General features: G+C 40.4%; 2 protein-coding genes across 8 annotated transcripts in view; one reads left to right on the top strand and one right to left on the bottom strand.

Moving 5' to 3' along the window:
- Nucleotides 1–1,307: 1,307 nt before the first annotated feature.
- The window catches only part of LOC116809170 (uncharacterized), a 115,010-nt gene continuing 89,309 nt past the window's right edge, over nucleotides 1,308–27,008 (bottom strand). For 3 of the 5 annotated variants that reach the window (XM_072916957.1, XM_072916961.1, XM_072916959.1), the window contains 2 exons: nucleotides 9,060–9,162; nucleotides 1,348–1,477 (listed from right to left, as the gene is read on the bottom strand). In XM_072916957.1, coding sequence (XP_072773058.1) covers nucleotides 9,098–9,162 — 65 coding nt within the window. In that variant the 3' untranslated portion in view covers nucleotides 1,348–1,477; nucleotides 9,060–9,097. Of the gene's footprint in view, nucleotides 1,478–9,052; nucleotides 9,163–27,008 lie in introns of those variants that run through there. The other 2 variants (XM_072916958.1, XM_072916962.1) reach the window with 2 other exon arrangements.
- ZNF831 (zinc finger protein 831) lies at nucleotides 9,985–26,820 on the top strand. 3 transcript variants are annotated; one of them, XM_030288410.4, is made up of 7 exons: nucleotides 9,985–10,273; nucleotides 14,626–14,674; nucleotides 17,798–22,046; nucleotides 22,548–22,690; nucleotides 24,342–24,511; nucleotides 24,639–24,790; nucleotides 25,072–26,820. In XM_030288410.4, exons 3-7 carry the CDS (start codon nucleotides 17,829–17,831, stop codon nucleotides 25,924–25,926), a joined length of 5,538 nt encoding a protein of 1,845 aa, XP_030144270.4. In that variant the 5' UTR covers nucleotides 9,985–10,273; nucleotides 14,626–14,674; nucleotides 17,798–17,828; the 3' UTR covers nucleotides 25,927–26,820. The 3 variants fall into 3 exon arrangements, with proteins under 3 accessions (XP_030144270.4, XP_072773069.1, XP_030144271.4); XM_072916968.1 differs by having other exon boundaries at nucleotides 14,521–14,674; XM_030288411.4 differs by lacking the exon at nucleotides 14,626–14,674.

Genomic DNA, 27,008 nt, shown 5'->3' with positions numbered 1-27,008 from the left:
AGAGCACTTAAACAGGCAGTACATAGCCCTTAAATGGCTTTTGACAAGGAATGATCTGGTTTCAATTTAAAAACTGACTCAGAATTTGTAACAAGGTAGGTGCTGTTTGACTCATTTTGACTTTTTAATTTAGGTTGTGCAGTTTCCTTGACTTGCAGAGATGATGGCTCTACAAAGATCTTGTCTGTGTCAGGAGTGGGAGCAGCAGCTGCCACCAGGTGTTAGACTGAGCACAGGTCCACGGTGGTGCACGGCTGGTGGATCAAGGGGACTGTGCTGTTGTCTGGGAAACAGTCTCTGAAACTGAGAATGTGACAGATCCCAGCCAGTAATGTTTGCTCTTGCGAGCATCACAAATGTGCATGTGATCAAGTAGGCAGATGATAATCACATGTTATCACCCACAACTCATGAGCAAGCACAGTAACAGCACAATTAAAGACAAAACCACAAATTCTAAAGTACTTGGAAAATGCTGATGATTTTGTGTTGTTTGGAGATAATTATGTTACTCCCTCAGTGATTCTTGTGTAATTCAAAAGATGACAACAGTTCTTATAAAAACACCGTGCTCTCAAACATTTGTTGGGTGCAACTTTCAGTGCAAAGCCTGAAGGACCAGTGATGACAGGTCAGAACTATGTATTAAATCACAGACATAAATCGTGGTCTTTAGACCTTGCTCCCTTGTCCAAATCATGGGCTTTAGACCTTGCTCCCTTGTCCAAAATTTCTATCAAACTCTTAGTTTCAGAAATCTTGTGCTCCATCAGCTGTCTTTGAACATGGTTTAAAGAAACTACAACCCGGAAATAGAAGTTGTCACTTTGTCATATCCAAAGTATGGCATGGAAGTGGCCACTTAGTCATCAGTGCTGACATCCCAACTGTCACCAAGACAATGATCAGCTCAGTTATAAACCAGACAGCCTTGGAGCACGAAGGCTTTCATGTGCCTGAGGCTGACCACACAGCCCTGCTGAAGGCAAGCCATTAAATAACTTTTCTTCTAAGTTTTGTGGGCCAGAGAACAGGTGGATCCTGGATTTAAGTATTCCTGTTGTCCTTAATGTTGGGGTTGTATTTGTTACTGCTTTGCAGGGGGGGATCCAGTCTCAGCAACTGAGAACACAAAACCTCCTTCTGGGACTGCAGTCCTCAGATCTTTAATGGGAAAAGCAACTTAAGGCTCAGTCCCAGCCTCTCATCTGGGCCTGACAGTGGGAATTCCCAGCCCCAAACTGAGAAGAAATGTTTGGACAGGACTGACAACTCACAGGGAAACAGCGAGTATGGAAATAAAAAACTGCACCTGAAAATGATCCTCGTCCTTCTGGGGATGAGGCACTTTAGCAGTTTTAAATTTTTAATATCTTATCTGGCCACTGGTGGTTTCCTGTTTGTAGCTTCACTGAAAATACTTCTCTCTTCCAAACAGCGTTCTCATGAGTTCATTTCATCCAACCTAAGGGATAAACTATAAAAGAAAAATAAATAAAAAATATTAATCAAATAGGAGAGTTTAAGGTGGAAACAAAATGCAAGGATGTTCCATGCAAATAAAGTAACAGAATACTCTTCATGCACAGTGGGGACAAAAGTATTTTTTTTCATGGTATGCTCTAATAACATATTAAGCTGTAAAGTAATCAGACTCCATAAAATCTTCACTGATGTAAAAGTCATAGATTCCATTTGGGAAAAATCAAAATCAAAGGCCATGAGATGGTGTGATCAAAACTGTCAGAGTCCAGCTTGATAAAACACCTGAATCTGCATTTCCTGTAGCCATTGTCTGACACCCACGGCCACGGGGGCTTTTTTATGTACTTGGCTGTGAAATACTACAACACTTAAAGAAAGTGAGAGGAATATGTGGGAATTCTTTTAATCTTGGCAATCCTGCAAGAGAACTCCACTACACTCTGTCCTGATCCAAAGCCAAACACATTTAACAGGCCTGCACAAACCTGCTACACACAGACCAAGAAGATTTGAGTCAAACACACACAACGACTTGAAGAGGGTCTAAGAATTTAGTAAATATTACAAGAACATATGAGCTGTTAAAATCCATTTGCAGAGCAGCCCTGGGTGTGTTTCACTTGTGAAGGACTGCAAGTAAAATCCTCACAGCCTGGACTCAGCCCTCAGACTCTTCTAGGCTTCCACCACCCACATTATTGTTAATTAGTACAGCTTCATTAATGATGATTAATTAGACAGCCCTTTAGGAGAAAACAACTTTTTCACCATTGTACTGCCTAGACTTAATGTGCTGCTGAAACGAAGCAGTCTGCAACTTAGTGTTTCAGCAATAATAAAAGGAATAAGCCACATGTCTAAATAAAAAATGAAAAAGTTGAATTCCGTGCACTGAGAAATCATCAAATTTATCCAAGTATGATTAAGTCAGCTTGGATTAATCTGTCTCCTGAGGTTGGATATATGTTCTCTGTTACATGAGTGCAGAGTCCAAAATGTTAACAGACAGCTACAAACTGAAGTTAATTTTTTTTTAAAGAAATAAGTAGTTTTAGCATTGACTACTCTTCTCACAAAACCATTTAAATGCAATTTTTCATATCTAGGTCTTGCATAGTGTACATTAAAGCACTTTCTACCTATCTGCCTCAATTTATTTTTTTCTCTAAATTGAGTCATTTAGGAACCACTTGCAAGTTGCTGCATATATATCAGTTCTAATGCACTGCAGTGTATCAGTTCTAGTGCACTAATTCAATAGGATATTCAGCAGGTTAGTGATTAGTAAGATGGCAAAATGGAGTTTAAGCTTCTTAGTGTGAAATTTTGGTTTTCATGCTCAGAAATAGGAGGCATTTTTAGATACACCTTCTACTGATGAAAAATTCTGATTATCCAGGAGCTCTCAGAAATACACAGAATACTTTAAAGCAGTAATTATTAAAAATAGAGGTCTTTAAAAGGCAAGATGAAGAGCAGAGCTCTTTTTTTTTAATCGAGATATGCATTCTGTATATCTTCAAAGCCAGGAACTGTGCAGTGGGATGAGTAGCATAGGAACAGGAGAAACAAATACTGTGTGACCAGCTGGACAGTCCTGAGCAGAAACACTCACACAGGGATTGGTGCTGCCAGGTCCATCAGTGAGGGGGCAGCAGGCAAGGAGGCTTCTAAGGAAAATGATGATATTAATAAAAAGCCCCCACAAAGTTTCATTAATCACAAAACTTGGAGACAATCCAGTATCAGCAACAACTAAAACTTATTTAATTTTCTTACTCCAAACTCAATGTTTGTTTCCTTTATAAATGTATGTTTCAGAGTGTCACGTATCTTAATCCTTGCTGATGAAAGAGGCTGTAAATATTTGAAAGGGAAAAAAAATGTCATTAGGCAGGAAGATCTTTACAGTTGACTATTAACCTGAACAGCACCTTTTAATTGTTCTGTTTTAGTGTTCTTGATTCTTTGATGACTTTATTGAAGAAAATACAAAATACTCATGCCCACAGAACTCTAGTGAAATATGTAAGTAGTAGTATCTTAGATGTTACAAATATGAAAATGTTGAGGAGATTTTCTAGGATCAGTTAAGGACTCAATTCCCAGGAAAAAATTAGTGGGAGTTGAGCTTCCAACTCACATGTTATCTTTTCTGAAATATGCCTTGGATGGCTTTCCTGAGACAAAGAACAGTTCACCTGGAAATAAAATGTTCCAGGTGAACATTTTCCCAGTGAACTGAATTTTCCAGGTGAACTGAATTCCCAGTTCAGTCATGTGAGCCACATTTTCTCCCTGTACCTTATTATATTTTGAATTTCATTTCCATGCTGGCACATAGGATGGGTGTGTGTAGGAGCCCTTGCACAGAACGTGACATCAAAATTTTCTTTCCTGAAGTAGTTTTGTTAATGACTGTTAGGGAGGACAGACCCATCTTTTCCCTAAACCTTTGCTGATGGTAGGGATTAGGAGGGGTTGGTAATTATTGAAAGGGCAAGGTAATTTTAATGTATATTTTTGCTTTATTTTTAATGTGGAGAAGCCTTGAGGATTTTATTAAATTGCCATGTACTTCAGGGACTTAGTTTTATTAAAAATGAATCCTGAAAAGATAATTTAGCAATGGATCTTTACAAACACAATCACTGAAATACAGACATGAGTTGAGCTGTTCAGATGAATGTTTCCATAACAGCACACAGCTACAGCAGGTCCTCAGAGACACAGGATACTGTTTCTATGGTAATAGAATGTCTGAGCCTCCAGGAGGCACAGAAATCCTTTATGAAAAACAGGAACTAATATTTTCGATTAAAGAGACTTCCTTGTTCACACTTATTTGTGTTTAGCCACTTGTCACCTTTTTGCCATGTCTAGATTTTAGGCTGATGATTCTCTTGAGCTTGTTTTTCTCAAACAAGAGACAAGGTGTCTGGACATTCTGTCTGTCCACCTCTTACAACTTTTTAAACTGTTGGTTAATTTGAGTCCATGCAGGGAATTCAGCTGCTTTCTGTCCTCAGCTGAGGGCAGGAGAGGCAGGGAAGAAAGGGCAGAGGTACAGGATATGCACTTATGGTGCTTTGTGAGCATCTCAGATAGGCAGTGGTAACTAGTAAATGAAAAATGCTGGAAGGCAGCACAGGAACAATTTCAGGGCAGTAGGAGAGTACACAGAGCCACAGACAGTGTAGGAGTGTCACTTTTTGTTTCAAAACATAAATTATGTCCCTGCTAAGTAATACCAGTTGTTAACAATGCTGGTACCCTCAATTCTTCATGGTTTTCCCATGTTCCTGCATCCTAGATGCATGGCTGTAAAAATTCTTCCGGATTATTCTATTGGGGTCAAATCACAAAGGATCTGTAATGTGCTAGTAGTGAGCAGATTCACAACAGAACCTGTGCACTCCTTTGCAAGAAATCACCAGAAATTGAAACTAATCCCAGTAAAGAGCATTATAATTACTATCTTCAGCAATTTCAGAGATCCATGTATGCAGCCTGAATCTGGCTGCAGTGAGTGTCTGGATGATGAAGACTTTTCTGAGCATGTACCCAGGATTTCAGGACAAGGAGATAACGTTAATAGCTGAAAAACTGCTGATACAATTCCAGTGTCTGCTTTTGAAAATCAGAGCCATTAATGGTGTCAATAAATTTGAAAAAGTCATGGTAATCCAATTACTGCTATTTTAAAACACTAAGGTTCCTTTGTAGCTATGGAAACAAAAAATGCAGACATTAATGAGCAAGGGGAAAAAAACCCTGGTGTTTCCTTGACGACAGATAAAAGCAAAGCTCCATGAGACCCAAAGGAGAGAGGAACAGAAATACCTCTCACCGTGACAGACAACTGAAATCCAAGTCCAGTGCAACAATAAACGTCCCTCTGCCAGGAGTGCTGTTTCACAGGACCATTCCTGCCTTTATCTTGCAGTTATCCTTGCATGAGGCACTCAGGGTAAGAATTGCAGCCTTAGAGCACGTGGTGATTACTGGAACCCTCCCCACCAGGGGAGAGGCACAGTGCCAGATCTGAGCCTGCCCTGGTGCTTTGCAGTGCGGATGTGACTCATGTGCTCCACACCAGCTCGGTGTGGGCACAGGGGACACCACCGAGGCACCCCCAGGGGTTGGAGAGCTCCTGTTCCCTGCAGTGCACCCTAAATTCAGTGTTCATTTATACATTTATATATAGCACCTCTTCTCCCAGTGAAAATATGTACAACTGTTAGATAAGTATGACACAGATACAAGCACTTTGCAACTGCAACTTAATGGTTATTGCTTGAAATTTAGCTGGCAGCTCTCACAAAATTCACAAAACATTGTTTGTCAGAGGATCTCAGCATTTTTCAAAGATAACCTGAGAGTGGAATTGAGACAGAGCTAAATAAGAAGATACCAGTCAGGTTACAGGGCTATTTTTCAGTGGATAGCATAGAGCATAATAGAATATTGATATGTAAAATGACTAATAAAATAATAAACAGAAGAGTTAATTGGCAAGTTTCTCCCAGGCATTTTGGAAGAGCTGAATTTTCAAAAAAGGTCTCACTTTATCCAGCTTATGGTATAAGTGAAGATCCCTTCATAATGGGAAGGTCAGTGTATCAAATGGTTCAAAATATTAAATTTTGGGGTGTCAATAGCAATAAAGAGCTGGACACTAAGCTACAGGAGTGTAGGATTTCCTTGACAACATGCTGAGAAAAAAACACAACTATGTAGAAATTTATGGGGAAAATAAAAAGAAATACAGATTTGAGTTGTCTGAATGGTGTGGACCATGGTTTACTGGTGACTGGTGCTGGCCTGGGGTCACGGTGATGGGAATGCTCTGCTGCTCTATTTGTATTTACTGATGCTTCCTTTTATGGGTTTTGACATTGATCTGGATTTGTTCAAGTGATCAATGACCCTGTCAAATTCTATTCACTTTCTCTGTAAAACACATTAAAGTCAATGTACTTGGTGGGCTTTAGAAGGTTTCTGACTACTGTCAGTAGTTCTGAGTTATCTGTTTAATAGCTGTTTTTCTGTGACAAATAAGAAACAGATGGAAAAATGAATACATCTGTAGTTTGTGCATGTAGAAACCACTGAACCTTGCTGACTTTTTGAGTTGGAGCAACTGTTCCTCTGAAAGCTACATTGCTTCTAAATGTGTCATAATGGAAATTATTAATGTTTGTGATGTGATATGCCTGAAAAAACTACAGCTCATTAATCCTGGAGCCGATAGGACCTGGAAAGACCCTTCCTATTCATCCTGCACATCTTCTCTTTTGTGGCAGAGGCACCATAACATCCTCCACGTTTTAATATTTCAGCTGTCAGCAAAAGGAAGATTTGGGCAAGGAGGAGGAACTGGAGCTCTTCATTCCCACCCCATCACCTGATACTTCAGCAACAAAGCTGGACTCACATGCTTTTTCTCTCTGATGTCCAAGATTTTTCTTGGATTTTAGGCCATCCTTGCAAATTAGTCCATATAACAACCCTTCACCATACCTGCTTAAAAACCCAAACCAAATAAAGCCCCAGATCAAACTATGTGATGATTCAGCATTTAAAGCCTTACCTAACACACACTAAAACTACATTTGGAAAAAAGGTCTATGGGATTTTAATGGAAGATGGCTTGAGGCTGCTCTTTTTCCTTTTCTTTTCCCTTTCTCCTTTGGTTGTGTCCAGTCCTGCTGTTGGGCTGTGGAAAGAACCCAAGTATTTTAAAGGAAAAATTCAAGTCTTAGTGAAACTGAGGTTGTGTCTGCAACCAGCTGAACCTTTTCAGCTTTGTGGCTGCCTTAGCATTTTCTCAGCAGCCCTTGAGTCTTTTCCCTATGGGATCCATTACTTTTGCCTTTAATTTTCCTTGAACTGGCATTTTTTGTCAAGGAGACCCATGTTTGCTTCTAATGAAGCTTTGTATCCCTTTTGCCGTTCAAGCACATTTTTGTCTTTAAGTTTTTTTCTCTTGGTATGGCCTGACCAGTTTGTGAGGGTTATACTCCTCTTTGGGTGGTAGTTCTTGCTGGCTCAACAAACACAGAAAGTGCCAGATGAATCTTAGTAGTTGTTATGCAATAGAAGGGTGGTAGTTGGCTGTCCAGTTTAAAATAATGTGATTTTTTTGATATTTTTATATATTCAAATTTCCCCCAGATTTTTAATAGTGGCCTTAAAAGATTCTGCCAATTCACAAAGCTGTGATCTTTGGGAAAAAAAACAGTCATCTTAAGTACCATGCTGGAGATGGTCAAATGAAAGATGTGTAAGCAACCATGATTTCTGTACATTCAAACTTAAGAGTTCATGTCTGTAAAAGAAATACTGCTATTTGTGATAACCAATATCCATATTACACAATGGTTCTTCATGGGGATTAGTCCTCAGAGGAGGTTTAGGTGCATTTAGACATCCCAGGTGCTACTTCACCTGCAGCACAGTCACCAACACCATGGAGAAATGGTGACTTGGAAATAAAGCAGCTACAGGGTCATGAAATAGTTGTCCATGTCATATTGAGACAAAAATGAGCAACACATACACCTCTGAGAGTTACTGCTGCAGGATGTGTATTTGATTACTACACTCTTCCAACTGAGTCAAGAAAATAGTAATTTTTTACAAAAATATAAATGATAATAAGATTGAGCTGATACCACTCATTAATAATGCACGATGTTTAACTAGGCAAAAGAGGTCTTCACTGAGGAAACAGAATACAAAGATTGAGAATTTAGGGAAAGAGTAATAGAAAAAAATTGTGGTTCTTTTCTTTTACTTCTATCCACAAACACAAAAAAGTTTAGAATGTCAGGAAAACAACCAGAGTTATCAAATTGATTTAAGCAATGTCAGCTTGCAGACTACATCAGGCTGTGCAATGGCACTCGGTCTGCAGGAATGGAACCCTGCTGGCAGGCAGATTTCTGGCCTCTCCAGATACTCACTTTTCTGTGTCAGCTGAGCACACAGATATTTCTTCAGCAAAATTTTCCTGGAGCTGACCTCAGCTGTTAATGTATACATGGAAGGAGGATTGACCCCACTTAGTGCCAAGTCGGGCTGCTGTGTAATAATGGCAATATCTGAGAGTTTTACCACACAGACACAGAACTGATGATTGTTTTTCATCCACTGTTGGGTGATTCACTGCTTAACTCCTTTCTCAGTCTTTGTCTAAGTTTGGGATCAGCAGTCTGAGGCCCTCCAGTCCAGTCCTGCTGGTTTTACTGACACTGAGTTGTGCTGATTTGATGTTCAGCTCTGGCTCCTCAGCTCTGGGTGAGGAGAAAAATGACTGCCAGGGCTACCCTTCCGTGAGCAGCAATGGGAGCACCACCCAAAGCCTCCCCTCTTTCCCTCCCCTTCCCCTGTGCCTGCAGCTGCTCTGCTTTTCACTGTCAGCACGACACCAAAGGCAACAGAAATCCTGCTTGATCTGGGGCTCATCTGGATGTGTGAAAAGATGGACACCTAAACCCCTGCACCCCGGAGTGCACATGCCTTCTGCCCAAACATAAGATTTTCTACTTAGTTGTCTCTTCTCAACATACCTGGAGATACACATTTATCAAGTGTCAGTCCCCTACTATCATGGAGCAGCCAAGTCATAAAGATTCCTTGAAGTTTTCAAGTTCCCTTCTAAAACTGTTCTGTCTGTAAAAAGTAAAAAATATGGTAAAAGATATGTTTGAGAAGTGTTCTTGCTTTTCTGACAAAACCTTCCACCTGTCCCTCCCAACAACAGTGCGTTCATAACTGTTTTAGTCCCTGTCACTCGTGTCAGCACTTTTATATGAGCTGAAATCCCATTTTCCTCTCATTCCCCATGATATGAAAGGGAACAGCCCTTTTGTCTCACTCCTGTTGGTCTCCAGTAGTTACAACAAATATTCAAGTCTGTTTTCTGACCAATTTAGTTAAGTAAACCTGAGGTGTTGCTGGACTACTGGACAAAACTGGGCTGCCAGCATGTCCTGGTTTTTTGGCTGTGTTTTGTGGCATTTTCAAGGAATAGTCCTGGGCTCAGATGTCCTGCCTGGCCAGTTGTGGAGTGGCTGCTTTGTGTATTGTACTGTGCTACTTGGTGCTACCACAATTTAGGCACCTATTTAGCATGTTCTAAAGCAGAAATATAGGTGTCCTCTGAAGAATTTCACTGGGGAAATCTGGATACCCTTCAGGAATACAAGCTCTTGTAGATTAATTAAAAAATAGCAGCAAAAAAGATAACAAAATATTCATACTATATAAAATAGAAAACCTTCCTAAATACTAAATTTATCTTTTTTTCTTTTAGAGGCTGAGGAAGAAACTTGACTGGATTACATCTGCTAAGTTAAAACAAAGCAACAAAAAACCCTTAGAAAAAGATAAAAGGAGAAAAGTCATAATTTTTCATTTGTGCCTGATGGGGTTGTGTATTTTTTTTTTTTTTTAACTGTTTGCAAATCTTCAGTGTAATGGTTTGAAACCCAGTCGTGTCATTTCTTTACGCCCACACACAGAGCTGCAGTAGTGCAGACACTGTAGCAGGCAAACCATATTCCCAGCATCGGCCATTAAAACTCTTCCTACACCAGCGTGGGCTGCCTGCACCCCCTGCTCTCTCTGCACACACCCCACCACCCACCCTTCACTGTTCAAATGCTTAAAAAAAAAGGAGAAGAGAAAGACACTGAAAAAAGAAAACAGGATGCTTCTTTTGTTTCAACGCTATTCCAGGGACCTGAACCTCTCCACCTGCCTGTGAATTGGCCACCTAAAGGTTAGCAAGTGTTTTGTTGTCATTTTCTATGGACAGAGAGAGAATTCAATTCTAGATGGCAAGACAGAAATTTTAAAGTTACAGTTTTTTTGTTTTCTTTTTTTCTTTTTTTTTTTTTTTTTTTTAATTGTGATGGTTCTTTCACTTAGCAACGAGAAAGATTTTTTTTTTCATAAAACACAAAGCATTTCAGTTCTGGCCCCACTTCAGCTTTTCAGAGGGTTTTAATCGGTATTTTTTCATCATTTAGTCCAACCTTCTAAACTTTAAAAGATGGATTAGGGTTATTATTTTTCTGTTAGAGCAACCTGTTGATTGCAGTCTGCTGGCTAGAGGTTGTTAACTCTTTCCTAACATGGGAAATGCACAGGAGCAAATTTGATGAAAGGATAAAAGAATTGAAAAAAAACCTTTGAGGTTTTTAAGCACTAAAAATCCTATTTTTTCCTCATTGTCAAGCCACCAAGCATGTTACAAAACCAACAGATATGTTAGGTATGTTTCTTTTTAGAAATAGTGATGTAAATCTAAACTAAAGACATATAATAAACTAGAAAGCATTTCTTACAGCTGGAGCTGAGAAAAGTAGCAGTGTAAGAAGTAGAAAAGGAAATATTCTTGATACAAATTGCATGAAGAGGTCCAAAAGGCCAATACAATGTTACTTACACATTAAAATGTATTTTAGGTAACAATATTTTTACTGATTTAAGCCTTTGGAATGTTTTCATATATGGATATTCAAGAAAAGGAACATAGGCAAATATAGAAAACTGTATAATAATGATAAAACCAGTTGCTTCTGTTCTGGAGCAAAAGGAAGGTAAAGCAGATCCCGTTCTTCCTAAAAGATTTCAAAACTGTATTCTGGCACAATATTTACAGAAATAATTGTTTTTAAAAGCCCAACCTAACCAGCTTTGCTGATATAACTGTAGAAGTAAGTGTCAAAAATATTTATCCTTTTGATATGGTACAAGAATTTCCAAATTCCCCCAGCCGGTTTTCCCATGCCTTTGTACTTTAATAGCACACAAAGAAGAGCAAAACTTCAGAACAATGACTTGTACCAAGCAGCAAGATTTCCCAAAGTCAGAATTTGTTATGTGACCATGGAAAGACTCTAAAGGTTTCAGGAGATTATGGAATTAAGCAGTTTCACCTTGATTCTGCAGAGGACTGAGGCTCCCAACTTTGTTCAGGAGGCACCGGCAGCGTGCAGGCTGCGGGTGGAACTGGCAGAGTTGTGAGATCAGAGACATCCCTTAAGAACAAGGGGAAAGGTGAACTCAGTACTTCTGTTATGAGACATTTCAAGATAGGAAGTCAAACTGAGAAAAGAGCAAAGGCAGAAACAGTTTTCAAGTAAAACGAGATTAACAGTAACTTCTGGGCTAACCAGGAAATGTGTCGGTTCCATTTTGCTTGTTTGAATTGAGAACTAAAAAACTCCAGACCTGGGGTACACTCACAAACGTTTTGCTTCCATCAAAGAAGGAGTGTTTAAAGTACCTGCACAAAGTTTATTTCAGACCCTATGGTTCCCAATGATTTTATGATGCTAAGATTGAAGTAGAAGTTTTGTGTGGTCTATCAAGGGAGTTGTGCAGGCTGTCAGTGTTGGATGAGCAAATGGAAATTATAATCCCACTGTCTGCATCTTCCTCTGACAGTAAGATACTGTTTGCTGCTCTCAGCATCTCTGCCTTCACAAGAAAAAGTAATAATTAGTAATCCTGGAAGATACTTTCTTTTCATTTAACTTTGCAAAGTTCTTTCAAACGTGAAGTTGCAGGATCTTTGGAATCAATTTCCTCACCAGCACAGGAAGAATGTTTATGGCTGCTTTCACTTGCTCACACCCCTGTCAAAACTCTGTAGGTGTCTTTGAAGGATGCAGGGTTTTAAACACCTGAGGTGGGACCATTTCCACTTGGGACCCAGAAAGGTGTGCCAATGATGTGGGGTTTAACTCCTCAAATCCTGACGGGGACATGAACTGAGAGAGGAGTACAGCCCCAGAACTCCCTCCTGTGCAGCACCTGACAGTGGGTTCAGCTTTGTGCATAGTTTAAATCCATACTTTGCTGTCTATTGAGATAAATGAAGTTAGCTGAGTTTCTCTGAGCAGGACAATATTTTGAACTTAAATGAATATAAATAATCTTGCATAGAGATTGCAGCTGAGGAAGCAACACATAAGTAGATTGATTAGAAAGACACAACAAAAATCACTTAATTTCAAACACAGCTAATGCAGTGTAATGCTGGTGCTCTGTATTTTGTTACTTCTAGCCATTACAGCAGCCTATTCAACCATATAAATGGGAAGAATCACAGGATGCTGTGAAAGACCCTGGTTCCAGAGTCACTTATTCAAGATTTAGAGATTATAGATCAAGCTTCAAAAGGTTCTGCTAAACCCTGAAACCTCTGTGATAGTGGCAGATATCTAGACAGCCAATTGCTTTTGTTGTATCTTGCTTTAATTAAATATGGTCTCCTTAAGTCTCTCAGGGTAAGCAGCTTGCAGTGTTAGCATTTGGAATTTGATACTGAGTGATCTCAATAATTAATTTTAAATGCTTATACATGTTTTCAATTTGTTACTAGTTCCAGCATACTGCTGCAATTATTAGTACTGTTTAAATTAAGTGTCCTTTTTAAGTAAATTCACCTTAATAACAGTCTGTCTCAAAGTGGAATCAAATATAATGGGCTCCAGAAATGTGATCAAACTGAAGACAAACTAATTTTGACTGGTTATGTAAAATGCCCATAATCATCTGTTTGTATGATTTGATTCATGCCAGTGTTCTATTATAAGATGTGCATCTTTTTCCCCGGTTGGTTTGTTGACTGTAGCATGCAGTAATCCTCCAGATCTCACTTAGAGGTGAGAACACATTCCTTTAGGAAAGTATCTCCCAGCAGAGCTGAAACTACTTGCTGCATGTAATTCTCTCCATCTGGACAGACTGAGTCTATAGAGCAGAAGCATGAGTCACTGTAAAGCAGTTCAGAATGTCAAGTATTTTCTAGATTCACAGATTTTAAGTGTCTGCAGTGTCATTACCAACTACTGGGAGCATTTCAGGGTATGGGGGAAATCAGGAGGATTTTAAGCAGTAATCCTGGGTCCTGTTAAGAGCTTTGCTGCCCCCTGAATAACTATGTGACAGGCAAGAAATATGGGAAGAACAAGACAGAAACATTTTTCCATCACCAAAATTAGAGGCCTGCTAAATCAGGGCTCCAGAAATAAATGGAAAGCAATCCAAACAACAGGCAAAACTCTCCAGGATCAATAAAGCTGTTTGAAATGAAAATCTACCAAGACCTCTGGCATTAGTCTATCACCAGAATTATTAAAAGAAAGAGCTCTCACTGAAGTGGATATTGGACAATTATAAAATTACAATTTCACCACCACCCAGCAAGGCTCAGGCTGTAGGGTCTGAACTGGGCAGCTGCTTATCACAGCAAAAAATAAATAAAATAAAACTGAAAATAAAACTGTATCTTCCAAAATATGGTGTTTGCAAGGAAATTATACAGGCCAGAGATGGAAATTTTGTAACATTATATTCCAGTTTGGGGTTCACTCAGTCTACCAGCAGAGGAGGTTGCAGCCATCCCAGTCCCTGTTTTAAACAAGTGTTTGCATAAAGAAGAGCAGCCCCTCCCAGGACCCCTCAGTCTGTTCACTTTGTTACCTGAGCACTCCTTAGGGACTCTACACACAAATAAAATCTAATTTTTTTAAATTACCTTTTAAACTGCACTTGACTGTGCCCTATCCTGTTTTCCCTGCAGCTTTCCCCAAGTTTCTGGAGGTTTGTCGAGCATGACCCAAACACTTTGAACAATCCTGAGGCATTTTCCCACCTGGTTCCTGCTTTCTCATGTCCCACAGGGCACCATTAGAAGAAGCTGGTGGACAGCACCCATGCTGGATAACTTTAGCATTCCATATGTGCCAAGTGTCTTCTCTCCACAATTGTTTTCTTTCCCAATATATTTTAAGAGAGCTCTTTAGTGTAAAGTTAAAAGAAAATTAGCTTTAGGAGTAAAAATTAAAAACCCTACCATTGTATTTCAGGACAATGCAACTGAAAGCTGAGTAGAAACTCCCCACATTTCAAAGATTCTTTTTAGAGCTCCCTAATTAAATAGTGATAAAGGATACAGAGAGATTGAAATGCCACTTCATTTTCTTCTGTTTTGACTCTTCCTGTTTTCTGAAGGTTGTTAATGTGACACCAATGTAAAAAAAAAAAAAAGAAAACCCCAACTTCCTACTTCTAATCTGTTTCAAGTCTTTGTCCTCGTTTCTCTCTGCTTGCATCAAGTATTGGCAGAAATGAGAATTTTTTGCTGAAATGCCTGGATCAATCAAAGGTACGTGAACTTAAGTTATTTCCAGACTAAAGACTTAATTATTTCCAGATTTCCACTTCTGCTCTCTGGCATCTAAAGTAGGGATCACTAAAAGCTTTTAAGAAAGGTAAAGACTCCTGGTATAATTTGGTGTATTGTGTATATTCAGAATGTTGAAAAGCTGCATCTGTGGGGTTACAAAAATAAAGGAACTTTGTCATGTCTCCAGGTCATACCTGCAGACCAGGGTGGGGGACTGAGCAATTGAGCTCTGAGTCTGCTTAGAGACTGATGCTCTGCTCAGTGCTGTGTCAAAAAATGATATGAAAGTGCAGAAAATAAGTATTTACATGTGTAGCTGTTGATTTGGTCAATAATGATGGGCAGTTGACAGAGCATTGCATGTGCCATGCAGAAGACAAAAATCTTTTGATTGTGTAGTCCAAAATTATTGCAGCAGTGCTGACAAAATGAAACAAGTTCTATAAAATGTTTGGAATTCAGGAAAAGGTCTATAAAAATGAAACTTACTGGATTTAAAATTAGGCTTTTTTATCAACCTCCTGTTGATAAAAACTACCTCCTGTTGATTAAACTACTTTATACTTATAAACTAACTAAGACAATTTCTGCTACAATGATTTTTTTCTGAAACTGCTCCACTTTTCAGTGTTCCACTACCTGCCTCTGGTGTGTACCTGAAGTTAGAATTTAAAACCAGGAACAAAATAATTGCATTTCGTGGAATTTTAGTGACTAGTTCTGATAGCTTAAGGAATCAATTTAGAAAATTCTGAGCTGGCCAAATCCTGCATTTAGTTTTGTTTATTGGAAAATTTTTCTTATCTAATTAGGATCAAGTTCTTAGCTGGTAGTTCAGTGCCACAAGTTACAAACAGCTGAGAACATGGGGTGGATGCTCAGTAACAGAGCCCGGGGCAAAACCAACTGAGGAAGTTCTGTTAGGCAAGGACTACCCCGAATCAGCCTTGGGGCAGAATTACTTTGAGATAAGCTATTTTTGTCAACGAACAAAGAAATACAGTGGCCTTTTTTGGAATATAAATAACAGATGTGAAAAGTCTGATGGTATTTGCCCCAGTAGAATACAAGTCACAGTGGTTTCACTCAGGAGGAAAGTACTTTTTCTTGCTGTGAAAAGCAGCAAACTACCACACCTGCTAGAGATGTGTTATTACATTCTTAAAAGTATATTAAGTATCACCACTAGCTTACTTGTTGAGCTTTATTTAAAAATTTGCTTTAAATTTTCTGTCACCACTTATGTATTTTCTTTGTAGAGCATTACAGAGCACTAAAATGAGTCTCAGGCTGCGTTGTTGGCCCCAGAAACTTAACAGCATTAAGTGAAATTACAGAGCATCTGGTACCACAGGATTCCTATGAAAAACATCTGTCTGTGGTGGTCTTGAAGGGCCCATCAGCTCTGCATGGCCAGGAGGAAACCAGAGAGAGAAATAGTTTGTGCCACTGGAGCAGGCTGGTGGGGGAAATGTAAAATATGTGGAAGTTTATTTCCACATTTCTCTCTGGGGGAGGGAGGGGAGCAAAGACATAGTGCCTTGTTCTGTCTGATGTGGTACTTGTTAGATGTTCTACCCACTGGGTATTTGGGCTTCACTTTTCTTCTTTGAGTCTGTTCTCTGCGGCATATTTTTTCCCCTAAAACTTTTTTTAAAAAATATTTTGGAAAAACTACTGCATACCTAGTTTGTATCTCTGTGACATCCCTTATCATATGCTATATTTAAATTTAAAAATGACTGTAAAACTTAGGAACCATCTGAAATGGACTTGAAATGTTGATAACATCACTTTGGAAATTAGAGAATTCCACTTTTATTCTGTAGGAATAACCACACTGCACAGTATGGGTAATAATTTTTTCTTTAACAAGCCATATTCTTTTAACATTTTTGCATCATTATAGTCACTGCTATAATAAAAAGCCACTTAAGTGATTATTCCACATAGAAATGTCAGAAGTGCAGAAGAAAACTCCATGCCTGATAACTGAGCTTAATTTATAACATTCATAGGGAAGAAATAAAAAGGCAAAATCTAGCATTTTACTGTGTACAGATCAGTTGATTTTACACGTTGTTGTCTTGGATGGAACCAGTAAAGATTTCAAGCCACATTTTGAAGCAATTCTTTTACTGTTTCCCAGTAATGATAACCTATTAAAATGATCCAAGGAAGTTACAGAAACACCACTAGAGATTATGCAGTAAACCAACAAATTGCAGATTTCAAATTGAGCCACTGATTACATTATTCCAAATGGGTTTCTAATGGCTGTTTGCACAAGAACAACCCATTATTAATAGCAGCCAGTGCATCCAGTGAGCATAGCTGAGCAAGACTCAAATAAACATTCACAGATCACCTGATGTTCACCCAAACTGTAATTAAGAGGGGTTATGCCCGTAATGCTTAGAAAGAAAATTTTCACCTTGCTTATTTTGATAGTTTCCTCCTTTGTTTCTAAGAAAGAAAAAAATTTTTTCTGAAATAATAAGTGAAACCAACCCTGCATATATCAGGATAGATTTCAAAAGAATAGGTTCACTTTTTTAAAAAGATGTTTTCATTTGGCATTGAAAGCATCTAAAAACAAGCAGTGCACCATAGTATCTCCATTAATTATAGCAAATTAATTTGGTCTACACAAAAGCCAGCTTTAGTTTCTCCCATCTTTTCTACTTTGCAGATATTTATTCAAATTTGACGTTATTTATATTAATGAAATTTAAAAGACATGATATAAATATTTAATGGAAATATGGTTCCAGAAAATGAAAATTGTATTATTTCTAGTGTGCTTAGAGCCTTCATTTGCAAATCTGAAACTCAGGTTTGTTCCCAGTGCTTTGGGTACTCAGTGTAGGTTGTAAGAGTGGTTTTAAGCGCAGCGTTGAGTGTGCTTTACACTGTACCGAACTGTAACTCCCAGAGGAAAAATGAAAGAGGAACCAGTCTCACTGGGAAAGGAAATGATGATTGTCTGTATAATGCCTGCATATGTGATATTCTCAGTTGCTAATGTCCCCAGCCCAGCTGGGAAGGTGTGTGTGTTATTTCTGCCTGCAGACTGTGCCCGTTCTGTGTCCGCCCCGGCAGGTCCGTGAGCACATGGCAGCCGTGCCCTGCCATGGAGGCCCAGACCCCGCCAGGCCCGGCGGCCGCTCCGGCAGAGCCCAGCCCGGGCCCTTCCCCGCGGGGCTCGCGGGGCTCCTCGGAGCCCGCCCGGGGACCGGCACTGCCCCAGCCCCTGTACCTCAAGGCCCTGACGTTCCCGCTGCTCCAGCCCGTCCAGCCAGGCTGCTTCCAGCCACACGGGCCCTTGGTGGCCGGCAGGAGCTGCATCCACCTCGACGGCAGCAACGTCCCCCTCATCCTCAACCCGCTCGTTCCCCCCGAAGGCACGGAGCAGCCTCAGCCGCTTTTCCACAAACAGCTTGGGCAAAGTCTGACCTTGAGCATAGTCAGCGCTTTACCGGTTTTATCGTCGCCAAGTTCTTGTGTAAAAGCATCTATTGGAAATCTGGGAAAATCAAAAAAATCTGGGAAATACATCTGCAAACACTGTGGACGAGATTGTTTGAAGCCGAGTGTCCTTGAGAAACACATTCGCTCTCACACAGGAGAGAGGCCCTTTCCGTGCACCACTTGTGGCATTGCGTTTAAAACTCAGAGCAACTTGTATAAACACAGGAGGACTCAAACACATGTCAACAACACCAGGCTGCCCTCAGACTCTGACATCAGTGCGGGACCAGAGCAAAATGAGAGATCAGCAGAGAGCACCACCTGTCCCCAAGGTAGCAAAATCTTGAGTAGCACCAGTGAAGACCAGGGGATACACATCAAACAGCCCAGTTCAGAGACCAGTGCGGCAACAGACACTAAGAAACCTCATGAGCTCTCACTGCCAGCGACCAGCTCTTCATCAGCTGCTTCAGAAAATCAAGAAACAACAAATCAATCATTGAATTCAAAGGCTGTTCATGGGGTTCCTGAAAGAGAACCTCAAAGTTTATCATCTCCAGGAGCTTTGCCAAATGGTCTGTGTCTGAGAAAGAAGATGCAGGAGCAAAGAACTCCAACTGCCAATAAGCACATTCAGCTGCAAAGGCAGCAGGCAACCTCTTCAGAGAAGCAGTGGGATTACAAACCCTTGGACTGCAAGCTGAAGAAGTGTGAGAGCACTGACTCGGGGTATCTGTCGCGTTCCGACAGCACAGAGCAGCAGATGACATCGTCCAGCCCCTTGCACAGTCTCTACGAGCACAGCACGGAACTGGAAAGTGAAACTGCCTTCAGCAGCCCAAGGTGTGCCTCCAGAAGCACTGCAAAGCCAGAGGCAGCTGACAAAGCTACAGCCTCGATGCTGGAGAAAAAGAGGCTGGAAGAACACATTTCAAAGCTTATTTCTCACAACAAAAGTGTGGTGGATGACACCCAGTTAGACAATGTCAGGCCCAGAAAAACTGTCCTTTCTAAACAGGGAAGCATTGACCTGCCAATGCCTTACACATACAAAGACTCTTTCCATTTTGATATTAGAACTTGTGATGTAAATAGGAAAAAGAATCTTTCTCTTTGTTCAGCAAAATCTACCTTTGCACCCCTGGAGAAATGCAAGCCAGTGTTTTTCCATTCAGTTCCCACCCAGTTCTCCACAACAATTGACACTGTGCCTGTTACTCGGAGCAACTCCTTGCCTGTTGTGGAGGGATCGAGGATGGTGCATGACAAAGCAGGATGCTCCAAACCACTTTCTCTTACTAAGCAGTCTGTAAACACAGGCACTGCTGGTTTGCTGCCTAGCAACGATCTCACTGCCAGTTCAGTGGATTTCCCTAATAGCCATCCCCGAGCTCTAGTCAGACAAACAGCAGTGGATGATTTGCCCCTAAGTCATGTGGCTGACCATCCTTCTCTGTCAGAGGACCTAAAAGGGACTAAAAAGCTTGGGGCTGGAGAAGTAATCAGTGCTAAAAATAAGAAACACAATCAAAGGAAGTTGAAGATGTTCTCTCAAGAAAAATGGCAAATGTATGGAGATGAAACATTTAAGAAAATCTACCAAAAAATGAAAAGCAGTCAAAATGCCAAGAAAATGAAACAAAGAGATAATAAAATTACAGATATTACAAGCTTGACTCCTAATTCAAGGGAATCAGCCAGTAGCACTGAAATAACTGAGGAAAGAGATGGCAGGAGCTCTGCAACTGACAGTCCTTCCTCCCTTGTGACAGCAGCTTCAACCATGGGTAATTCGGGAATCTCTACTGATGGCAATTGTGTTCTGCAGAACATGTCCTCTGAGGAAACTGCAGACAGAGTGTCCAACCTAATGGAGACATCACATTCCATAACTGCCAGAGCCGTAAGCAGCCAGCCTTCCCCAGAGCTCAGTGGCAGTGACACGGAGAAATGCACAGCAGGCAGCAGCACACTGCTGGCTCCAAGCAGTGCTGAGCTCAGGCTTCAAAATCCTGAGTGTCAGCTGAGCAGCCACGGGAGGAATGATGACTGCTTGCCAGTGCAGAGTACCAACTGGGATAAACCAAGCCCTGGGAAAGAATCCAATGCATTTGAATTAGATTGTAAAAACACTTCACACAATTATGGAAACTATCATGGGACTAAGCAAAGTGGCCAGCATGGCCTGATGCCCCCTTGGGTACCTTGCAACAACAGAGAAAGTGCAGGGAAATCCCAGACTTTGCCATCAGAAAGGAAAAAGCTGAAATTTGAAGTGGAGAAGACACAAAATGTGATTTCAGTGTCCTGCCCTAGTCCCAGTAATGAAACCACTGCAGTAAGTGAAACAGAGAGAGGCCATTGCTCTGGCACTCATTGTCTTCCCACAGCTCCAATGAAATTCTCCACTAAAGCAGAGGAGCAAAAATCAAGCACAGGAATTAATGAAGCCACTGGAGGTACTGAGAATATGGAATATAGGAAAGCAATCAAACTTCCCACACAAGCTCATAGTTATTGTGACATTAACCTTCTTTCACATCCTGCAAGTATCTCAAAAGTTTCACTGGTGGGATTTTTAGGGTCTAGATTAAGGGAAAGTGATTCCAACTCTTTTGTCTTGCACAATGCAGCAGATGGAGATGACAAAACATGTATTGTAAAAACAGGAGCAAAAGTGCCACTTCCCAGTGACAATGCTGTGGATGTGTCTTCTAAAAGCCATCATCTGCAATCTGATCGTTTAAGTCCAGTCCTACAACAAAATGCCTTCTCTCCAAAATATATCCTTAAATTGCCACAGGACAAGAGAGCTTCAGATCTGTCACCTTTGCTTCAGTCTGAACAGGAGATGACACCTGGTACACCTGTGACAGACACCTTAACCACCCCACCCTGCTCTTCCAGCTGCACATCCCTCCATTCTCATTCCAGTGATGTGGTTTGGTCCCCTTTAAAATCTGAGGTGAGACAAAAGGCTGGCAAAGGAGAAATTCAATGGAATCTTCACACAAACTGGAAAACTCCAGGATTCTGTTCACCAGTCAGCTCAGAAACCACAGATATCTTAACCACAGTAGAGAACACCTTTCATAACCAAAACTTCAAGCAGCAGGATATTGCAAGAGAGGATTGGAAAAACAAACACAACAAAAATAAATTAAATTATCAAAGGCAAACAGAAGAGAAGTGGGTGAGTAAAAGTACTTGCTCTATACAGACTCCAAAGAAGAAAATCTGCTTTACTTCTGTGTATACAGGTGGCTTTTTCATATCTGCTGACATCAAAGATGAGAGGAAGGCTTTACATCACCTTTGCTCAGGAAGTGACTCTGTGATAAAGACATCAGTTTCTAGCAAAGGTGCAGAGCCAACAATCCTGGGATGGGACAGAGAAGGAAGTCCACACATCCTGAAGGACACCCCACCACCAGTGCAGCACCTGCAGCATTCCCAGAGCTCAAGAGACAACCCCACTTATTTTTGCCATTCTTTTGGCACTTTCTACTGCCACACTCTCAGCACTCACTGTAAAGGATTCCCAGTGCTGCCCCACTATAACAGGAGCAGCTGCTCTGGCACTTCTCCAGTGCCAGGCTCCAAGAGCACCTTCCCATCCCTGAGTGCCGAGCCCCGGCTGACCTGGTGCTGTCTGAGCAGGAGCCTCCCTCTGCCCTCAGAGCAGGGTGGCACTGCAGCCTCTGCCCACCCCTCCGTGCCCCCCTGGGACAAGGAACCCAGCAGGGAATGCACCCTGTCGAAATACGACATCTCCATTTTCAAAATGAGAAATATCAGCAAGACTGTGGCATATGGCTTAACAAACACAAGCTTGAAAACGTTGGTTTCATCCTTTTCTAAAGGACACCAGACGCAGGAGGTAATATTAATAATTCTGTTTGCTTTCTCAAGAGGGTGTTATTGGCTGACAGCCCACCTCCACCCTCTTATTAAGAAAATTAAATAATTATCAGAAGTGTATTTATGGACATTTATAGGCATTTGCTGATACAGAATTTACAATTTGTATTTTTCTAAGATAAGTCTGTATTCATTTGATTCACCAGAAAGATATATTTCTGTGTGAATATTTAAGACTCTTTCACTTTTCAGAACGCTGATAGTGAGAAGAGTGAATTTCTATTTCTTGATATTTTTCCCCTTTATGGGGATTTAAAAATATTTTTCTCTAATAGCATCTGTATTTCATTGTTTTCATTCTAAATTAATATTTGACTTAGAGTAGGACTTAAATACAGAGTTGTGCTACTTAACTCCTATGCTGTTCAGTGGTATTTAAAAAGTGCACAGATTTCCAACTTCTCAGTCAATGTAATTCACAGTTTTCATGCACTTGATTTTCCCTCAATATTCTCAACAGTTAAGCTCAGACGTTCCTGGTGGCTCTTTCAAAAATATTTCAGAGCAAAAGAAGAAAACAGTAGTTTGCAAAAAGGAAAAACTCTCAACAAATAAACTCAAGAGGAGCCACAAACAGAAAAGGATTAAAGTCACCCCTAAATGGTAAGGTAAAAGTATGGCTTTAAGGTTTGCTATATATCAATTATATATATATAATAGATAATATAATAATATATATACATAATTTTGTTGTATTGTGTGTAAAAACTCCACAGAAAATAAAAAGTCATGCCCAAAATTCAACCTTGTCAAAACTGGGGAAAATAAAAGATAAGTCTCTCAGAAAGAGCTATTCTTATACTACAGCTGGGCCCCAAATGTAAACTCTAAAAATGCCAATATGTCATTTTCTATTAGGAACAGACTTTTTCAAGCAAACCAGATATATCCCACAGAAAGATGATGCCTGCTTAATTGACTCTCTCTGTAATTTAGCAATTGCTCTTATCTGTCAAAATTGTCAGCATATACTTTTGTTTGAAGGGGACCAAAATGCTTCTGTTTTCAATTCTGCCCTAGCTCAGAGCAGTGGGCGAGGCCCTTTGTCCTTGGAAGATCCATAGCCTGAGCTGGTATTCACCAGAGAAAGCAGGAGAATAAATATCAAATTTAGCATGAACTAACAGAACCATCTGTAGTTCAAAGGATCATTTGGTTTAAATAAAAAAGCAGGAAGAATTAGAGCACAAAACTATCAAGGTCACATTGTCTCAATCAGCACAGCTCCCCCCTTTCAATGGGAATTCCTATCAGTGGAACATTTATCCTCTAATCTTTCAGGAGTGGGGGGCAGCAGGATGCCTGATGAATTGCTTCAGTAAGGAACACATATTGTGTGCACACATCCCTCTTTATTGCATGACCAAAATCAGACTGAGTTGACTCCCTTGAGGACAAATCAGTGTCAGTAACTTAATCACTGTGTCTAGTTCAGCAAACAGCACTGCAATTTTGAAGGGTCATAAGAACAGAAATAGAAGACTCAGTTCTATGTCACCCAGCCAAGTGACATTCTTCCAGGACATTTTCCTGGTTTGATTTTCAGGTGCTGTTTTGTTGTTGTGGTTTTTTTTTTCCCTGCTGGTCTCAGAATTTGTTTATATCAAATTTATTTGTATCAAATAAGCGCAAGGATTTAATGAAGTAGGGTCCTGAAAGCTCAGGTCATGCCTATTAGTAGGTAACTGGCCCAGCTGGTAACCACTAAATGTAATTTACTTTTGTAATACACCAAACACCTGAATAAGTGCATCCTTTTAGATTTACATCTTGCTCTGTGGATAGTGACAGTCCATGGATGGGATGGGACTTTAGTGTCACTCATCCAGAGTTACTAAAAGATGGATAACCAAAATCCTTATGTTGTTCCTTAGCGATGATGAACAGGTAGCACTCAAGAAGCGAAAAGGAAAATGCCCAACAACCACACAGCCTGAGGTGATTCCTGTGTGGTTCAAGTCTTTGTGAAGTATATTGTTTTAAAATTGCAAATATAAGAAAAAGGATCCTTAATCTGTTTCTCTTAGAAAATCAAGGATTTACTGAATCCTACAGAGAAAAAAGATAATAAAATAACTCTGTGTCTCTTGCCTAAAATCCAGCTTTTGTTTTTGAGCTAACATAAACAAGCATCTCCTTCCCAGTAATAAAGTGCTGTTAGACTTTAATGCACCTGATGAGGTGGTGTTATTCTCCCTGGCTGCTCCTGCATCTCCCATATTTGTTTATCCCCTCAATGCCCCTGGCACTGCAGGTACAGAGGGAGGCACATCCATGGATTTGCTCAGCTGAAAATGAACCGGCTGAGCAAGAGGCCCTGTTTTCCCAACAGAACTCTGGATGCTTTGAGGAAGGGCTGCTCATCCCAACCCCCCAGATTTAATAAGCCTAAGAAGTGCCATCCTCCTCAATCCAAGATGCAAGGTAAGTACTTGGAATATTTGTGTGAAAATTGATGTTATTTCGGTGATATTATGAGAAATGTAGCAAGTTTGAGCATGTGGGGGTGCTAAAAATCAAAGTAAGAGTTTATCCAACCTCTTTTCAATAGAAAATTATCTACACCAGCAAAAAGATACATCATATTCCACCTCAGACAAACAACTTTGCAGAAGGAAAAAAGAAGCAAAGAATAACTCAGGAATTTCTTCCCATACTGAAAACCTAAACCATGTTAAACAAAAAGACAAAATGGCTAAAAAAGTACGTATTGAACCTCAATTCCTTTTTATTTTTTATTAACAGAAAAAAGAATTGTTAATTAACACCTGAATTATATTGTTGAAGTTGAAATTATTTTGTATCACAGATTGTTGCTGAAATGTTTAAAAATGTGTTAAAGGTATTTTTTGGGGTTAAAATAAAATGAAAACTTACTAATATTAGAATTAGCTAAAATAACAGTTAAACTTGCATCTTTTGGATGAAATTACTCTGGACTGAAAACTTTACATGTAAATTTTTTCCCCTCCTAATTCCTACAGGACATTTCTGGGCAAATCAGGGAACATGCAAGAACAAACGCCTCTGTCCAGAACATTACAGCTCCTCTAGGAATAGCTGTGACAGCTCATTCCTTTTCCTCCAGAGCTGACACATCCCTGCAGGAATTCAGCAGGGACGTGGCCATTTGCTGCTGGGTGACACAGCCCCTCGTGCTGCAGCCATCCCTGCCTGGGCAATCCCAGCCCAGCCTTCGGAGTGACCCCCTGGCAGCCTCCTTTGGGTCTTGTCCTGAATTTACAAACACAGGCACAGGTGACCAACCTGACAGCACAAACCCAGAGCCTGCTGCTCCTCTTTCCTTACATCCAGCAGCAAGCCAGGAAAACATCTTAAGGGTAGTGTCAGAGAGCCAAATATTTGGAATATCAGAGCCGGTGATCCAGGCCTCTGGAAGGAAGAAAGCTCCAAGTGAAGAAAACACACGTTCACCTCCCACAGAAAACTCAGCTCCCAGTTCCCAGCCAGGATGTTCACGTTTGTTTGGATCCCAAGCAGAGTCTGTTCCTGAGACAGTCACCAGGGCTCAGTTACCCAGCAGAGAGCACTCACAGAGGGCAAACTCAGCTCAGCATCTCCTGGAGCTGCATGGAAGCGCAGACGAGAACAGATCCCACCTGCAGCTCAATCCCTATGAAAGGCCACATGGAACAGCTACTGCTACCTTTAAAAAGCCCCCAGTTACTCTCAGTTCCTCCCCTGAGTTCAAGAGTTATTCTGCAACACCCACCAAGATATACAAAAAGAAAGGTTTAGAGATGATGAGGAAACAAACACGTGTGGAATATGATGACACAAGCAGTGATGATGAGGACAGGCTGGTTATAGAAATATAGCAACAGGCTGCTGCCAGGGCTTGTGTGCCAGCCTGGAAATGCCAGGGATCTTTGATCCATAGTTCTAAAACACCTTAACATCAGCAAAGCCATTCCTCTGTGCCAGAGGCAACACCCTCTTTGGAAGAGCCCTTCCTTTCAAGGACTCAACTTTTTTTTTTAAATGCTTACTTGAGGCTGGCATCGCACATTTAAATGCAAGAGGCAACCCTGTGCTCCTGAAAGGTTTCCAGCATTGTTAACGTTCCTGCCAGTCTCAGAATTCCCACAAGTGCTGCCTGCCCGTGGGTGTGTTACTCCCAGCCTGCAGTGGATTGGGTTACTTCAACAATGCAGCTGCAGCAGCTTCCTCAGTTCAGATTTCCTGGAAGGGTTCAGATGTGTTCCCTTCTCTGTACTCCTGTTTCTTGTAGTCACTGCCTCTGTGCTGGGAGAGACACGCTGGCATTAAGGGGAAGATCTGTTCCCTACGTATCTGTGATATTGGAAGAATCTGGAAAAAATGCTGGTCTTTTTCCATGTTGCACAAATGTCAATGCTTCTGTGTGAGAAATGACACAAGCATGCTTTGCTTTGTGTTTTGTGCCTTTTATGCCAAGATCTACTCAAGTGTTCTTGATTTTTAGGTGGAGAATATGGGTGTTAGCTATTAGTATTTCCTTGTGGTAAAATTTCTGACAAGGATTTTCTTATTATATTTATCACATTGTGCTCCAACTGATGTCATCTGGAATGTTTCATTTTTATTGTAATTTTAACTGCAATGATGCCATTTTATGGAGGGTAAAGAAGCTATATGGCATAGCTTGTTTTCTTTTTCTAACAAGTTTTGTGCTACAAACCCTAAAATTTACTGGTTTCTATGTGAATAAATAATTAGCTATTTCAATTTGACCAAGTGTGTTCAATTGCTTGATTAAACTGATGAACACTTAAAACATTCCACTTCTGCATTATAGTCAAATTCTGTACTTAAACTTCTCCTGATCTTGTATTCTGATTCACACATAGGGATTAATGGATTAACCTACATAGCTTATTTGGAGTTGCTTTTTAGTCATGCTCAGGTAAAAGATTAAGCA

Source organism: Taeniopygia guttata, chromosome 20, assembly GCF_048771995.1.
Source record: "Taeniopygia guttata chromosome 20, bTaeGut7.mat, whole genome shotgun sequence".
NCBI lineage: Eukaryota > Metazoa > Chordata > Aves > Passeriformes > Estrildidae > Taeniopygia > Taeniopygia guttata.
The sequence above is the reverse complement of the archived record's forward strand: the minus strand, read 5'-3'. Positions and strand labels throughout refer to the sequence as shown.

What these genes read in the sequence shown, in the direction of transcription:
- ZNF831 (XM_030288411.4), top strand. Translation starts at nt 17,829, where the DNA reads ATGGAGGCCCAGACCCCGCCAGGCCCGGCGGCCGCTCCGGCAGAGCCC. An exon ending in ATTAAAGTCACCCCTAAATG is followed by an intron (nt 22,691 to 24,341) that starts GTAAGGTAAAAG and finishes CTGGCACTGCAG; the next exon opens with GTACAGAGGGAGGCACATCC. An exon ending in TCCTCAATCCAAGATGCAAG is followed by an intron (nt 24,512 to 24,638) that starts GTAAGTACTTGG and finishes TCTTTTCAATAG; the next exon opens with AAAATTATCTACACCAGCAA.